Source organism: Lottia gigantea (genome assembly GCF_000327385.1).
Source record: "Lottia gigantea unplaced genomic scaffold LOTGIsca_19, whole genome shotgun sequence".
In the NCBI taxonomy this organism is placed as follows: Eukaryota; Metazoa; Mollusca; class Gastropoda; family Lottiidae; genus Lottia; species Lottia gigantea.
The window spans coordinates 227,862-244,567 of record NW_008708358.1 but is presented as its reverse complement, the minus strand read 5'-3'; the positions used below and the strand labels follow the sequence as shown (position 1 = coordinate 244,567).

The window sequence follows — 16,706 nt, the reverse complement described above, 5'->3', positions numbered from 1 at the left end:
AAAGAATGTTTTGAAATGATAAGTGATAAAGAGTTCTAATGATTAACAAAATAGTACCAGGCATCAGTTATTTTTTTTATGGAATTTATATTTACTGTGATATGTTTATTATATTTATTCAAAATTTATTGATTTTTATTATTTTGTTGTAAAATTTATTTATAACATACAAATTATTATTAAAAATTAACCATCAATAAAATACTTCAATTCTTAACAAAACATCATCTTCTTAATAATAACATGTATAATCATTTATGAATATATTTATGGATAGAGTCAAACTTGTCCGAGAGGATTTTGAAGTTCAACAATTTCCGCTGTAATTCAGACGGTGGTTCCTCTTCAAATAATTCTTCAAAATACTGAAAGAAAAAAGAATTCAATACAAAAACAATTCCCCATGATAGCTAACTTAAGATAACATTTTGATTTTGATATATATGATTGCAGCTAAATTATATTGCTTTTGATTATCATCAGATTTGTTCTGTTATCTATTATAATGTAGCTATTATTGCACAAAGACATGGATCTAAACTGAGCTTATTATCTAAGCTAAGTCTGCATCAAAAATGAAATTTCTCACCTGAGGAACATTTCTCATAGCATGTTCAGGTAATCTGGAATCATTTCTTGCACCTGAAATTTCAAAGATTTATAAGACGCAACTGCCTCTTAAAAATTGGCAATATTTGAAGTCTAATTTTCAAGATAAAGTGTAAGATTACGATGATTTTGAGCTAAATTATCAAAAATTACAAAAACCATTGAAAGAGTTCCACATAATCATAGCATTTCAAGAGTCATTATCCAGAAATATTAGCACAAAATTACTATGAAAATAGCCCAAAAGTCTCTTGGGGGCCAGGTGGGATCATGAACTCCCTAAAAAAGAAAATAATGTGGCCCCCTCACTTAATCCTTCATAGAAACGGCACTGGGAAGAGTAGAAGCACTTGGTGTTCATTGATTTGTATTTTAATGAATCCTTGTTTTCAATATACTTACCTTTGGAGCTAGATGGTTTATGAAGAGACTGGTTACTTATTTCCCACCAGTTCCTATCTTCAGACATCTCCTTATTATTATTATTAGAGTTTGACCTAGGTTGATCATTCACCATATTGGATCTACTGCTGCTTGGCCTAGGTTGATCAATTTCTTTATTAGATCTACTGCTGATTGTCCTAGGTTGGTCAACCTCCATAATAGATCTACTGCTGCTTGACCTAGGTTGGTCGACCTCCAAAATAGACTTGCTGCTGCTTGACCTAGGTTGATCATTCACCATATTGGCTCTACTACTGCTTGGCCTAGGTTGATCAATTTCTTTATTAGATCTACTGCTGCTTGGCCTAGGTTGATCAATTTCTTTATTAGATCTACTGCTGCTTGTCCTAGGTTGGTCAACCTCCATAATAGACTTGCTGCTGCTTGACCTAGGTTGATCAATTTCTTTATTAGATCTACTGCTGCTTGTCCTAGGTTGGTCAACCTCCATAATAGACTTGCTGCTGCTTGACCTAGGTTGATCAACCTCCATATTAGATCTACTGCTGCTTGACCTAGGTTGATCACTCACCATATTAGATCTACTGCTGCTTGACCTAGGTTGATCAATTTCTATATTAGATCTACTGCTGCTTGACCTAGGCTGACCAACGATTAAATTAGATTTACTGATGCTTGATCTAGGTTGGTCAACCTCCATATTTGACTTGCTTTTGCTTGACCTAGGTAGATCATTCACCATATTAGATCGACTGCTGCTTGACCTAGGTTGATTAATTTCTGTATTAGGTCTACTGCTGCTTGACCTAGGTTGATTAATTTCTGTATTAGATCTACTGCTGCTTGACCTAGGTTGATCAACATTTAAATCAGATTTACTGGTGCTTGATCTAGGTTGATCAACAATAAAATTGGATCTACTACTGCTAGTTCTAAGTTGATCATTATTGTTCGATAATGCATGTTTACATTTATCAGTTTGTACACTTTGATTCTTCAAATTAAAACCTTTGTCACTATTAGCACCAGATTTCGTGGCACTTGGAGTCATATCTTTAGTCTTTTCTATTGAGATTCCTTTATCACAGGTTGAAGCCAATGTCTGACTTGTAGGCCTTCTGCTTTCTGTTACAATGGAAACAGTTTTTTGCTTGGACACATTTCCATTTTGATTTTGATTTACATCAACACATACATCTTTTTGCTCTTGTACACATCGTTTTCTTTTAGAATTAGGTTCACCAATTTCAACAGAACTTGTTCTACCCATGGACAATTTTCGTTTTCTCTTTCTTAGTCTTTCATAAAGCACATGTTTTAATTGTTGGTTTGTCTGTTTATTGGGTTCCTCTCTTTCTTCAGATGAGGTGTCACTTAGATCACTCAAATTAATAATGGAATGATCAGATTGCAGAGCACTGGAAGTAGACGTCTTACACAATGTGGTACGATTTAAAATACTGTTATTGACTTCACTAGTGGGAATGTCTTGAGATTCATCTATAATGTTGGGTTCAGTATCCATAGCTAAAACATTCGCTTTAGTTTTTCTCTTAGCTACTTGACTAGGACATTTTTTACTTGGACTAGTGCAAAAACTGACCACATTTTGAGAATAACGAGATTCTTCTGAGTTAGAAGATATCGATTCACTTGAAACTATAATGATCACTGATTCTGATAACTTTGAATTAGACTCAGGCACAGATTTTTCAACATGATTTTCTTCCAGTGGATGAACAATCTCAGGGTCCTTGTCACTAATTACTTTTTGAGTCTGAAAAGGCTTTGAACTGATTTTTTCTGAAGGGCTGGGATTAACTGTCACAGAAGTTTGTAAAGTTTGACATTTTGTAGAATTGGAATTTTCTGTAATTTTCAAAGGGAAGCCTTTTTCAGCAGATTGAGCTGCTTTTATCAGCAACAGATCTGAGTTAGAAGCCTTATCAGAATTAAATACAGTTGTTTTAGATAATTTTTCTTGATTTGATTTGTCACTCTTATCAGCATGTTCATTTTGAATCACTTTCTCCTTCATACCTAATTCATTCAAAGCCTTTCCACTTGCAGGAAGATTATAACTACTGTTTCCAAACTTTGATGTCGATTTGTCCTTTGATTTCAAGTTTGTTTTCGGATCAGCTTTGGCCAATTCTCTTAACCTTAGCTCTTCTTCATATTCAGTATCAAATACAAGGCTTTCAACACTGTCTTTAGCTTTGTCTTTACTAGTAGAGGGTTGCTTTGGGTTTTTTATAGGAGATAGAGGAAATAAAGGCATTTCTTTTTTACTGGCAGTTTTCTGAGTCGACTGATAAATGATAGACGAATTTCCAGATTTTTGGGCATCACATATAACAGGTTTCACAATATTTTTTATCGAATCTGAAGAATTTTTTGATTCAAATTCACTTATTTCATAACAAGATGAACTTGATTTGTAAATAATTTCACAGCTATTATTAGAGTTGGAATTTAATATTTCATCAGAGGGTTCACGTGTTGAAATACTGTCACTGTTTCTTTCAGGCTGGGAAACCAATGGCTGCATGCCAGACAGCTCATTGTCATTGTCATTGTCATTTTCCCGTTTTTCTGATACATTTCGTTTATATTTCAACCCTACACATGTTGTATCTCCAATTGATTCCAGGATTTCCACGGAACTATTCATAGAAAAGGGCTGAGTTCCAGAAACATTATCTTCAACATCTGTCAAAGTGTCAGAGGAATTAAATTCTGATTCTTTAATTTTATCACGTTCTGGAGTACTCTTGTCTTCCAGTTTAGAGGTGCAATCTGATATTTTTTCCAAATCTGATTTACAGTTTTCCCCTGTTGTTTCATTTCGCTTAACTCTTTTGTTCTGTTTGGAAGTTTTGTCAGATTTTGATGTTTTGTGTGTTTGATTTTTGTCACTTTCTGTTATGATGCCATCTTCTGATATTTTCTCACATTCTTGTGGCTTGTCTTGCTCCTCACTTGATAAACAAGAATTGTCTTCAGCTGATGACCACCACTGAATTGAATCATAATCATTCTCAACAAGACTGGTATAAATTTGAGATTCTGAAGATTCTGGAAGTGATTTGTCAACATTATCCTGATTTGTTTCTATCAAAGTTGATTTTTCATGGTCATTGTCTATAGAACCATTTATTAAAACATCAGCTTTACTATTGACAGTTTTACTTTTTCCAATATTGCACTGTTTTGTATTAGAGGGGTTAAATGATGTACTACAAGCTTTTAAATATTTCACATAACTTTGCAAAAAATCTTTAGAATTCAATTGACCGCTATTACATCCCGAATTAGACTTTGCAAGCGTTCTATCACTTTCACAGAGATTGGAACTATTTTCACTTCCACAGAATGCTTGTTTGTTGTTATTTTCACTAGCATTGGGATTTTCCTCTCTCTCTGTATCTGTATCATTTCCACATGCTTCCACATTGTTCTCCACATTCTCACAAATTTCTGGTTTATCACCAGTAAGTATACAAGAATTAGTAGGTATATCAGAATCATCCTCAATACACACAGGAGACTTTATTTCTTGTCTAATATTTTGACTTGTGGAATCATTCCGAGAAGGTTTTGGTGCCATTTTGTTTTCTGTGCTGTTGTCATCAGATGATTCACATGAGAATTCTAATGAAACTTCACTTGGTGAACTAAACTCATATTCCTCATACTGAAATAATCAAAGTAATTTCTTAACACAGTGAAATAACATAAGTGTTTTGCAACCTCATTGAGCTACAGAACATGGACAAGCAATGCACTAGGTGACTCAAAAAAATGAAGTTCTGTTGTCTGATAAATTGCTCTAAGAATAATGGTAAATATATGGTTCCAATGGACAATGCAGTGCATAAGACGACCAGTTTGCAGTCACTAGTTTCACAAAAATAAGAAATTATGAAATATGCTGATAGTATTTGAATGTGCAATCTTCACTATCGATTATTTCTGCCTGTGTTCCTTATGAAGTTTAACATGTTGCTAAAACACAACTATTTCCCAATGTTACAGCTGAAATTAAATCAAGCACCAATGTGTACACTTCACTAGAAATCAGTCAAAAAGAGAAAAAAACGAAGAGGACATATAATATACCTGTTGACTCTGAGATTCAGGTGTTTCATGTAAGATATAAAGATGATCTTTATTATCAATATACTGTAAAAATGGCTGTTTCAGACTATCTGATAAGGAAGGATTATCAGTTATCAAAGTCGGACCAGTAATAACTGGTGGAATATCTGTACTACACATAGATGATGTGGCTTCTGAAAGCTGAAAGAATACAAATTCGGTTATAAAATTTTAGCTGTATAAACTCTTTGGGAAAGGGTACTTACATAGTATCTTACCTCTTGATCTTTCCAGGATTATCAGAACCCATTTACAGCTGGGTCGACTGGAATAATAATGAGGAAGGTCACCAGTCTGTCACATACCAAAATACACAATGTCATCAAATTCACATGCTCTTACAGCCTGGGTCAATTTAATCATAACTGCAAATATCGTAATCATTACTCAAAACTTAAATGAAATTGTCAGTTTACCTGGATCATCATCGACAACAGAGGGAAGTTGGTCTGGTTGAGAGTCTTCTGGTTGAGTCTCTTGTCCCATCTCAGCTAATAATGATAATAACTGTGATCCCATACTGTCTCCTATAGATGATGGTTCATCATTAACAGGTATTACAGATTGCCTATAATATATTACTTTAATAGATTATTTAACTGTAACATTACTAGGATTGTGATCAATTGATACCTGATGCGTACAATATAACATGTTTGTTAAACTGGAATAGAATTAAAAGCTTTTCCAGAAATTGATTACAGCCACCTGTGTCTCTCTTTAGAACTCAATTTTTTAAAAAAGGCAATTGACCTTTGTGAAGGAAAAATAGTAAATCTGACCTCCAACTCTGCCAGTTTTCACGTATCTTCATCTTCACTTTAGCAATATTACAACTGTAAGCAATATTAATCATGGTGAAAACTTGCCAGTGGACGGCATTTGTCCCCCTAGAAAATGGTCTGCACCACCAATTGTACCCCCATTATATTTTTCATCAAAGAAAAATGACTTTTTTAGCCCCAAAATATGTGTTAGAATGCACCAAATCAATTCAATTTGTGGAATATTTTCTTCAGAGAACCCTCCCTATCACTCTATATAAATGTATTGAGCACTATTTTGTAAGTGACATATTTATTTCTTGAATCTATGAACACTTTAAAAAACAACCACTCATTACTGTTAATGATGCTTGAGCTTACTGAACAGCAGAGAGGAATCAACAGAAGAAAAATTCTTACCATGGATGAAGTGTTTTCTTAAAATCAAAACCTGTTTGTAAATCCCACAACTTAAACTCATCAACAATCAAAATAAATTCACAATTTTCCTGAAATAAATCATATTAAATTGGAACAATCTGAAAACTACTCTCTTAACAGCTGATTATACTTTCTTAAATATCAATTTCCATTTTGATAAATAATTATTTTTTAGTCAAAGGCAATAACCCAGAAACTCCTTGACAAAAATAACAGAAATGTATCTTTAATAGCAATTGACTCCATCTCTCTTACTAACTTCATGGCAAAATTTTGATACGTACCAACTCAGTTTTTGGTTGAAATGAAAGAGAATATTTCCTCATCAATATTAAAGCTTTATCCCATGGTGGCATATCATCATCATTTCTATAATATACCAGTAAACAACTGTTACATAGGACATCAAATACATGAAAAAAATATTTCAAACTGTTGTTTAATTTTGTAGATATTAAAGACATATAATAAAATAATGGAACACAATTTTATGGTATACTACTCTTTAGTTTTATTGTACTTAGCGTTTCAACAATTTATATTGTCATCATCAGGTGAAATGTAATATACCATAGAATTAAGTTCTGTTATTTAATGTGATCTTTACCCCTACATGCCGCTTTGGATTAAAGATTTTTGATGTTAACAAATGTGATAGTAACAAAAGTTATGAAAATAAGCAAAAAGATCAACAGATTGTTTGAGGATAGCATCACATGAAAAATCAATATTATCTTCAGAAGTTAATGAACAAAACATTCATTATAATATGCACTTACTCTTGAATACAAGTTTGTATAGATTGATGTGTTAGATTGGCTTTTATATGAACATTACCATCAGTCACTAGTTTCATTATGTTACCATTTTCATCTTCATTTATATTCTGTAATATATCAATATAATAGACATACATTTCCTTGAGACATAAATTTAGTATATACTGAAGATTTAATCAATTGATCAAGGATATTGGGCCATAATACATCCAGTGTCAGAGACTAGTGGGAATATAATGAATTATTTAACTTAGAACAGGCCAATTGAATATGGTATCTATCAAAATGCCCTGTTTAAAATTTGTTTTTCTTCAATGCTTGTTAAAATAATTGCAGCCTTTTTTTTGAATCCATGGGCAATAAATCCATACTACCATAGACTTTTTTTTACTAGATGTCACATGTAACAAGTGGCTCTCCACTACTTTAGTAAGCTAACAGAAAAACAGTTTGCATTATCAGCTATCTGAAGCAGACATTAACTTGTCATCTACCAACTAACCAATCAACATTTCACAGCTAAAAACTCACTCAGAGCACAGCTGTTCCACGAAAAGAACCAGCCACAGTCAGAGTGTGATCAGCAGAGGGTCAAAAGTCTCACCTCGATAATCTTTACTGCATTTGCAGTTACGTTGTGGCTACTGACATAATTAAAGATGAAGTCCACAAGCCATGGTTTAAGTGGGCATGATGTTTTTGACTTTGGGAAACATTTTAAATTAGACATATTTTAAAATAACGAGAAACAATTTCTTTCTGGTGTAATTTTTTGTTTACAAATTTAGTCTTACAAGAATTCCCGCCCTTGAATAACTCTAAGCAAATTGTGACGATAAAAAATAACCACAGAATTCAGTTTATCGTGTGTTACCGAAATTATTTTAATTTTTTCAAGAAGGAAAATAATTTTTCGGAGTTCAAAAAACTCACTTTGATTAAAATCACCGTCAAATTTAATCAGGCAAGTACGAAAATATCAAAACTCATATTGGTTTGAGATTAGATATTTGTGACGTCACGAAATTAGTCAGAGAAGAAAAGTAGGTCAAGCTAGTCGATGTTAAAAAGTTTTTTGTTGTTTAGGAATTTATAAGACCCTCATACAGATGTAGGGCTTCAACTAAATGATGGCGAAGAATTCCAAAACGTCATTGAGATCATACAGTGGCATAGTAGAGATCAAAAGCAAGGTAAGATTGCTGAATTTATTACAGGTGTGGCGAATCGTTGACGGACTGATGTCGCACCTGCGTGTTGAGTGTTGTTGACTGTCTCGACCCTCTCTTTACTGACTCAGCTCTTGTCTCGATAATCTACACATTCCACGCTAATTAACTACTCCGTTATGTAGCAGAGACAACTATATGATAATATTCGACTTTACTTTGTATAGAATAATGATTCACAATCATATATTGATAAAGACTGAATCGGCTACAATGAAGTTTTGTAGTTGTAGCCTTGCCCTGTATAATGTATTAACATTCATATCCTTAGCCTAAATATTGATAAATAAATAATTGTGAAAGGTTAGAAAAGACAGAATAATCTAGTTGTGTCATAGACATTTATGGAGAAATCATTTACAGTACCAGATTTGTGCTTAATGAAAGGACTGAAGGATCATCTGCATTTAATTATATTTCTAGTCAATTGATTTCCAACATTAGGCTACTCCACCCTAAAACCATGCCATAAGTAATAACCAGGTTTAAAACTAAGGGTCGGCAAATTTAGGACGAGGTCAAGTGATCAGACCAAGTAGATGTAAGATTTTCTTGTAAAACTGTTAGATGTCCCCAAATTGCTAAATGATGTAAAAAGAAATCTTCACAAATTAGAATTGAATTATAAAAGATAATCCAGTTGGTCAAAGCTCAAAGATTAGTCTCAGTTTTAGAAATATTAATCATACTATTATAACAATTTGACACCAGATTAGGAAAGATTATTGCATAAGCTGGGCTACTATACAGCTGTCACTCACAAAGACTTTGAAATAAAAAGAAAAGTAGGCCTATAAAGATCAATTATTGACAAATTTATAACTTTATTGCTTCCAGTTTTAAAGGGTCAATCTGTTTGTCAATCATAATGATCATTGCTTTTAATGAGTTAAAAGGTATAAGGAAAAGATTGATTGATAAAATTATTTAATAATTTTTAACGGTTGATGAGTTTAATATTTATAGATAATGTCTTCTAAAAGTATCATAATATGATGAATTTTTGGCAATTGAATTGCAAGATCTAGTACTTAGAACCAGGTTCACACATTCATCTGATCAAATGTATGCAGATAATGAATAATATTTCAATAAGGCAATTTTTTGATTAATTTAATTTTTTCCTTATAACTGCCTAATGACTGTTTAATAATCTGCTTACATAGGATAAAAAAACAAAGTTTCGTTCTAATGGTCAGAACAAAACTCGAAATCCAAAACAAGTTTTGGTAATTCATTGGTTTACGGTTAGAAATGTATTGCAAGCATATGCCATTCCGAGTATTAATGATGAACACTGTTTTGGACTTAGTAATGAATGACTCATTTCAAGAGAGTGTCAACTAAGTGTGAATCACAAGAAACTATCAAGAACAATGGAATTGATTTTCTTTCTTTTGTAGTTTGATGCCGAGTTCAGGAGATTTTCCTTTACTGCCGAGAAATTCAACTATACAGATTTCTCCTCCACTGTGGAAAAATTACATCATTTGGAAGAAATACCATTTGTAGTGAACTATACAGATGTACATGGAGATCTATTACCTATAAATAATGATGATAACTTCCACAAAGCACTGTGTACAGCAAAACCTTTACTTAGAATATTGGTACAGAGAAAGGGTTAGTATGCTTACTTTACACAAATATTAGAATAACATCTTAGCTATTAATGTATTGGGCCCTATCTCAAAGTTTATATCTTGTGGATGTCTTATAAATGTATTAAAGTTCAATGAATCTGAAAATATTGAATTTGCTGAAAAAAGAGACAAATTTGTGGCAATGTTTTGTGGCACCTCTTTTTTTCCTCTTTTAAGCAAGAAAATGGCTTATTTTTCCTTTGACAGACAATTCTGTGGTCAAAGTAGATATGTCGGATTTAATATTTTTTTCAAAATTGGGTGTTATGCAATAGTAAATAAATAGTTTATTTGCAATCCATTTTGAAATAGAAATACTGTAAAATATAGAAAATTTGTGAGAAAACTAGCAAGTGTGTTATCTATCTTAAGGTTGTGTTTTATTACACATTCTTCACATTCTAGTATAATCTATGTCTATAATTGTCTCTTATGTTGACTTGGTATTTAAAAATCAAAAAAGTAAGAAAAGTTTGAAAAAAAATGAATATTTATCAGTCTCCAAATTGATTTCAGTTATGCATGCATGATTGAAATTTCATCTTAAAAGTGATTTAATGTTCTATTTGACCTATTAGAGGATAAAGTGATGTCAAACATACTGTTGTATAAATATTTGTTGTCTTGGTTCATCTTAATAGAGTATTATCTTTGTTAATGATGATAAAATCTATGAGAAAAGAATCTAGAGTCAATGTAGAACACTTTTGTTGTTCATCTGATGGAATGTATTAAAGTGTACAAACATGATTTTGGCCATGGTTTTTAAACATGAAAATTAGTAATGCGAAAATTTGTCTCTTTCTTAATTCTTATAAATTTCCAAATCCAGGTTCCCTGATACAGATTTTATCTATATATATGTCAGATAATGCTATTGTTGTCAATTACCTAAAGTTATTTGTCCTTCATTTCAGGTGAAAGTGAGTTTGAGTTGAATGGGTATGGCTCTAGTACATTAAAGAAGAAGAATCCTATAACTAAATTAATAAGTAGTGAAACACCTGTCAAACCTAGGATAAAGATTAGTTTACCGGAAGATTTCCGTCGTGTTTCGGCTATTATTGATGTTGATATTATACCAGATACATTACGTAGAGTGAAACTCATGAAAAATGGTTCTGATAAACCATTAGGGTTTTATATTCGTGATGGAACTAGTATGAGAATGACTTCGGAAGGGTTAGAGAAAGTACCCGGTATATTTATATCACGGTTGGTACCGGGTGGGTTAGCCGAGAGTACCGGGTTATTAGCTGTGAATGATGAAGTTTTAGAAGTGAATGGTATAGAAGTTTCTGGTAAAACGCTAGATCAAGTGACGGACATGATGGTGGCAAATAGCGCCAACCTGATTATAACAGTGAAACCAGTGAATCAAAGACTCACCTTGGCACCTCAACGTGGTGCCACAGGGCGCCATTCCCAGATGTCACAAGCTTCTCAAAATTCACAACGCTCTTCCAAATCATTTGATAGTGATACTGTAGCTGATCAGGATGATGAAGATGAGATTCATGATCATTTATTAAAGACTGATAAGAGTGATAAAGACAGTGCAGTCGTAACATTATAGCAATTTGCAGCCTTTGTTGGAATAGTCCTTTTACTTGTTTTGATTTTTGTAACTTTACGGCACTGGTGGCCATTTTTAAACAAGATATTTATTACAGTTGAAGACAATGTCTTGGATATGGTAGATATTTACTGGAAAACTTATCTACAAAAATACTGGATAATCATAACTGAATATTGGTATATGTATTGCCACGATTATTGGTTGGTTATTGCAAAATTTTGGTATAATAATTGTCAAATTTATATTAGACAAGCTTTTAATTGGATCATTACAAATTATTCAGGCAGTTGGCTTGAAGCATTTATTCTAAACACAGCTAGGGTATCATCTAAGATATTAGCTGCAGCTTGGAATGGAATTCAGCTATACTGGCCTATATTTGTACATAATCTGAGTGAATGGTATATTATGTATTCAGCTATGACAGTAGAATATTTGGAGAAGTTGTCAGTATATTTACTTGAGGCATATGATAACAGCAATATAATAGGTACCCTACAACAATGGTGGACCAGAATATATAACTCATTATTTTAGATAAACTGTAAAAAGACAACCTATATTCAGCTCAATATTCTGGTATTTATTTACATTTACAATTATGAAATTAGCTTGAAAACATATTTGCTTGCCATGAGTATTTGCCAAGGGCTCAATTGGAATTTCAGGCTGCAAAACATTCATAATTGTAAATTGAATTTCAAGCCAAGGTAAAGAATAAAGTGCCTTAAGATTTTATTTTGTATATAAATGGAATTAGATTGTCTTTTTGCTGTTAAAATACAATAATTTTATTACAGTGATATATATTTGTTATTAATTATTGTGTATTCAGTTTCAAATTATATCGATGATTTACAGTGATTCTTGCCGAACCAGTTTTTAAGTTGCCCAAATCGGCTCAAGTTTAAAAGGTCTAATTTAACTTAGGCTGAGAACATTCCAATTTTATAGAATAATTTTTTGGATGAATAGTTTTTATTAGATTTTTTTCATTATGGTGTAGTTTTTGCTTTGTGAGTATTTGGCATTTATTTTTTTACTTATCACTGGTTCTTTGGTAGACTGTTTATAGCTCAAGTTTCATATCAACTCATGTAACACCTTATTAGATTAATATGTTGTTAAAATCATGCTCACTTTGTCACTTACACTGGCTTAAGAGTCCTTGGGCTGGGTGGTGTTCATTATAACCTGATATCACTTTATGATATACTGAATATTGCTGTATTAAGGTTAATATCATCCAGTCCGTTCAGAATCTATGCTGAATTGCTCTGGTCTTTATTTTCTGTTAACCAGCAAGCAAATAATATCTCTGTAATAGTCTTTTCACGTTGGCTTCATTGTTAATAAAGTGCTCAATACACCAATTGTAGAGCAACACAGAAATAATAAAACTTGTTTTAGGTTCTGTTTTAATATTTATAATTTTTGAATGATATTCAATCAAGGGGATTATTTGTCAGTGATTTATATCATTAATATCTTTATATATTTCTCTATATTCATATTATACAATTTATAAATTATATCAAATATAAAGAATTTATACTATAACTTTGATTCTCGTGGCTTCACTTTAAAGACTGTCGGCTGTCGTTACTGAAATGACTAATTGAAAAACAGTTTGCACTTTGACTTATTTCTTTAAGACTTTGCACCTTGCAAATTACTCAAAAGCAACAACAGAAATGTCTCAGAATACCAATCTTTCCAATGTAACTTAAGTTTCTAAAAGATCGTGGATACTGCTATCTTCAATTTGGACATTTTTATCTGCCATTCATTAAAATGAATTCTTTTTCAAAAAGCGTTAAAAATGTATGAAAAATGTACAAAATTTGAAGTATTGATGTATCACATTGAGAATTAAATGTTTTTAAAGTAGTCATGTGAGTTAAAGTTTATAATGAAATGTAAATAGTTTTATATTATATTTTATTATCTTTAGAATAGAATTGTATATATTTTCATTTTCTTATAAATTATATGCATGTATTAAGTTTAGTCTTTTATTGTCTTTGCTTTTTCTACGCTTAGTATTATTTTTTCATCTGTTCTTCCATGGTCAGTAATAATATCACCTCTTGTCCACTTTGGATATTTTTTTTGTCGATTTTGGACAAATTTCAGTTAATTCATAAACTGGATTAAAAAACGTTCAGATCTGTATTGAAATTTCCAACCTGATCAGAAGTGATGTCTCCAGTAAAAATATGTTTCATGTTAAAATATTCATATCAATTTATTTTTGCAATAACTGATTTGAATGCTGTGCATTTTTTTTTCTTATATTATTTTTGATTAATTATTCTGTCATCATGGTTTTTTAAGCATCTCAAATATATAGGATATTACTAGCAAGCGAGATAATGAGATTGGCTCATTTATATGTTGTGTGTGGTTTTGTTCAGAAAGGCTACATTCAGACTCTCAAAAAGGAAATTTGTGAAATCTGACTGTGATTATTTACAATTTTCTGCAGAAATGCATTTCTTCTTTAGGTAAAATGATTAGTAATTGAAACTATACTAGTTAGGATAGCTTTTTGGTCATCATTTCTTGAAAGAATTTAAAATACAGGAAACCACTTGTTGTTTATGCTTTGAATTACCAGATCTACACAAATACCTTGGCTTAATATTGGGTTAATAATAATTATTACATAATTATTAATGGGAGATAACTGTTACAATAAAGGGAGATAACTCTAAGAAAGTCTTTGCTGTTATTTTTTACCATCAATATCATGGATTAAATAGCATTTAATCTGAAAAATGTTTGAAGTCTATGTTTAAATCTATACATTTATATATTAGGTTAGTTTCTTTTCATCATAAATTGTCCGTGCCATTTTTTATCACTTTAAATGTGTACAGTTAACATTTATTTTCTTGAGAAATCTATTGAAATATGTCCTCATAGAACGGTTGTGAACAATATATACATATCACTATATTTTTATGTCAAATAAAATATATCAAGATAAGTATATATTTACTTGTATAAAGATAATTCATGTTAGTTTTAGTTTGAGAATCACTTTGTGAATGCCTGTTTCACTGTATGCAAGAGAATCATTTTTCTTTATAAGTATGAACATTGCTTTGACCGATATACAACTAACACTTCAGATTCTGGCCTGTTTGTAAGCATTTTTTGTAAAAAGCAGTGTTGTTGAAATATTTGTGATATATTTGATGCTATCTGAAAAAATAATCAAAATTGGACTTCTTTGATCAAGATTTTAGTTTTGATAATGTCAAATGTCAAGTTATTTTTGTAATTTAAACTTTATTTTTGTGAAGAAAAAACATTAAATAAACTTTGATATGTTTTCTCACAAAAAAAAAAATCAAAATTGGAATAAAATAATTGATTAGTTTACTCCAAGACTTGTAAATTTCTTTTTGTGTCAAATAGAACAATATGACTTTTTTTGATATAAAATGTGGATATATTACAAAATTTTGAAATTGGTATGTACCAAGATAAAATTCCAGAATTATTTTGACATTTTTTTTAAATGTATTTTACTAGTCTGTATACACTTTATGCCTTTAACATCAATAAATAACAAGTTTGAAAATTAACATTGATTACTTATTTGACAGTTGATAATTTATTTTATTATGTGTGATTGAGAGATAGCTGTATGAAAGAAATGTCTTAGTAGGCAACCGCATTTCATATTTACCAGTGTCTTGTTGGAGAATCAATCTTTATAGGCCAAGGGTGTTAGATGAATGTAATAATTCTATTGAATATTTTACAAGATTTTAATTGTAATAAGAACAATGTAAAATATATTTTTGCACTGTTTTTACCAATATACAAGTAAATTATTTTTGTAAATTCTGTGAAATTGTAATTTTGCTATAATGTGTCAAATTTGAAAGGGAATTATTAGTAGTGAAAATTTGTCAGAAACATCATGATTTGAAAAATTTTATGACCAACACTGACCATCAAATTTTCTGGAAAGTTTAACTAAGATAAAGTCAAGATTTTGAGAAATACAGTTATTTGATTGGTTAATTAAACTAAATTTGAAATCCATTTTAGTCACTGACCAATCAAATAACTGGAACCCTAAAATTATGTGACGTTTTTGGAGTCTGGCCTCTTGGTTACTAATTGTAAAAATGTCACGCACATGATACTGCCCACCTGTAACTCTTATCATAATCATTTTAAGTTTTATATTTGTCTTACATTCCATCTTCTATCAATTGTCCAACATGTAACCTGTATTAATCACCATTAAAATCAATGTTATAAGCATTCCGGTCATAAACTCAGTCATTATGTGTACCATGAAGCTTTTACCATAAATAAAACAACTATGAACAAATTGATGTAAATTCTTTCATCCTGTTAATGATATTACAATCCTTGAGCAACATTTAATGAGATCACATGAATAATTGGAGCAGAATTTTTTGGTATACTACTCCTAGGTTTTACTGTACGCAGCGTTTCAACAATTTACATCGCCATCATCTATTAAACTAAACGTAGTGAACAATAATACACAGGAGTTATATACCGTAAAATGTGTTCTATTAGATCCACCACATTGATAATCTGATTTCTTTAAAGAAAGAACGTCTTCAAATTACAGAAAAACAAGTTTTGACTGTCTAAACTATTTTTAGATATTAAGGTATTAAAGAATTATCGGAACCGGACATCAGAATGAGGCATGAAACAGAAGCTATAAACTTTTGGAATTTCACCCAGTTGCACAAAGAGCTAAAATTAGAAGTTTATCTTTAAGAGTATTAAGCAATACAAGAATTTGATCAATTCAAATAAAATGTTTTGCGACCTGATCTGGTACCTTTAGAAAGCCTCTTCAGAATCCCTTTAACTAATTAATTAATTTCACCCAAAATGACAGTACTATACCCCATTGCCCTTCCAGATATCTTACCAACCCCCCTGAACAACCAAGCTCTGGCCCAATACTCTACGAGTCCATTTAACCAATTGCCTTATGGAATTTCACCCAAAATGTCAGAGTTTAGATTTCACAACAATAGAAAAAATCCCAGAAGTTAATTTTAAAAGCATTAAGCAATCGTACAATA

The 16,706-nt window shown here is 31.3% G+C and overlaps 2 protein-coding genes across 2 annotated transcripts; one reads left to right on the top strand and one right to left on the bottom strand.

Annotated features, from left to right (window-relative positions):
• Window positions 1–251: 251 nt before the first annotated feature.
• On the bottom strand, window positions 252–7,889 carry LOTGIDRAFT_158982 (hypothetical protein; the record flags this gene model as incomplete). The annotated part of the gene is made up of 10 exons (XM_009052655.1): window positions 252–365; window positions 590–642; window positions 2,452–4,711; window positions 5,137–5,316; window positions 5,518–5,540; window positions 5,592–5,743; window positions 6,360–6,448; window positions 6,665–6,749; window positions 7,160–7,266; window positions 7,764–7,889. The coding sequence occupies 10 exons, from the start codon at window positions 7,887–7,889 to the stop codon at window positions 252–254; spliced, it is 3,189 nt and encodes a 1,062-aa protein (XP_009050903.1).
• A 400-nt stretch (window positions 7,890–8,289) lies between these two features.
• On the top strand, window positions 8,290–11,607 carry LOTGIDRAFT_158981 (hypothetical protein; the record flags this gene model as incomplete). Its single annotated transcript, XM_009052654.1, has 3 exons — window positions 8,290–8,352; window positions 9,792–10,011; window positions 10,949–11,607. The coding sequence occupies 3 exons, from the start codon at window positions 8,290–8,292 to the stop codon at window positions 11,605–11,607; spliced, it is 942 nt and encodes a 313-aa protein (XP_009050902.1).
• Between the last annotated feature and the right edge of the window lie 5,099 nt (window positions 11,608–16,706).